Source organism: Sinocyclocheilus grahami, unplaced genomic scaffold, assembly GCF_001515645.1.
Source record: "Sinocyclocheilus grahami isolate Dianchi unplaced genomic scaffold, SAMN03320097.WGS_v1.1 scaffold11878.1, whole genome shotgun sequence".
NCBI classification, from domain to species: Eukaryota; Metazoa; Chordata; class Actinopteri; order Cypriniformes; family Cyprinidae; genus Sinocyclocheilus; species Sinocyclocheilus grahami.
The window spans coordinates 1-608 of NW_015514095.1; the positions used below are offsets into that span (position 1 = coordinate 1).

At 42.9% G+C, this 608-nt stretch overlaps 1 protein-coding gene across 1 annotated transcript in view; it reads left to right on the forward strand.

Annotated features, from left to right (window-relative positions):
* Window positions 1–296: 296 nt before the first annotated feature.
* LOC107578768 (protein TANC1-like) overlaps window positions 297–608 on the forward strand; it is a 4,273-nt gene continuing 3,961 nt past the window's right edge. The window contains exon 1 of the mRNA XM_016264688.1: window positions 297–427. Within this exon, the coding sequence (XP_016120174.1) occupies window positions 336–427 (92 nt within the window). The 5' untranslated portion in view covers window positions 297–335. The remainder of the gene's footprint in view (window positions 428–608) is intronic.

Below are 608 nucleotides of genomic sequence, written 5' to 3' on the forward strand. Positions count from 1 at the left end.
TGACAGTTATGGCTCGTCATTGAAACTCTGACCTCAGACTCAAAATAATGGAATTTCAACGAGAGTCTCCCCATTACAGATGTATGCACCAGAGCGGAATGAAGGACTCAGGTAGAATGTGAGCAAGTAAATTCAGCCCCTTGGTATGCACACATCACTACCAGGATGCACCAGTGCTGCCATGAGTGCACTAACCATTCTCATGGGTCTAGTTAAGGCAAAGCGTTAAACTTGCGTGATTGATATTTTGTCCTCATTTTTCCTGTCCCTTCCTCCTGTCACTCAAATTCTCTCTCTCTTCTTCCTTTCACAATTGTTCTTGACAGGATTTTGGCATGGCTGAAGAGTTTGCCACCAAGGCTCTCGAGCTCAAGCCTAAGTCCTATGAGGCATTTTATGCACGTGCTAGAGCCAAAAGGAGCAGCAGGTAAAGAACCTTCATGCTGGTTTGGAACATGTGAATTGTTTGTGATAAGAGAGAATTACTTCGGTTGTTCTTTCTGTCTGCATGCAAAACCAAACATACAGCACAACAAAATTCTCCATTTGTGTAGTTCTTTTTAATCAGTTTGACCAAATTGGACAAAACGCAATACAGGAGTCACTGG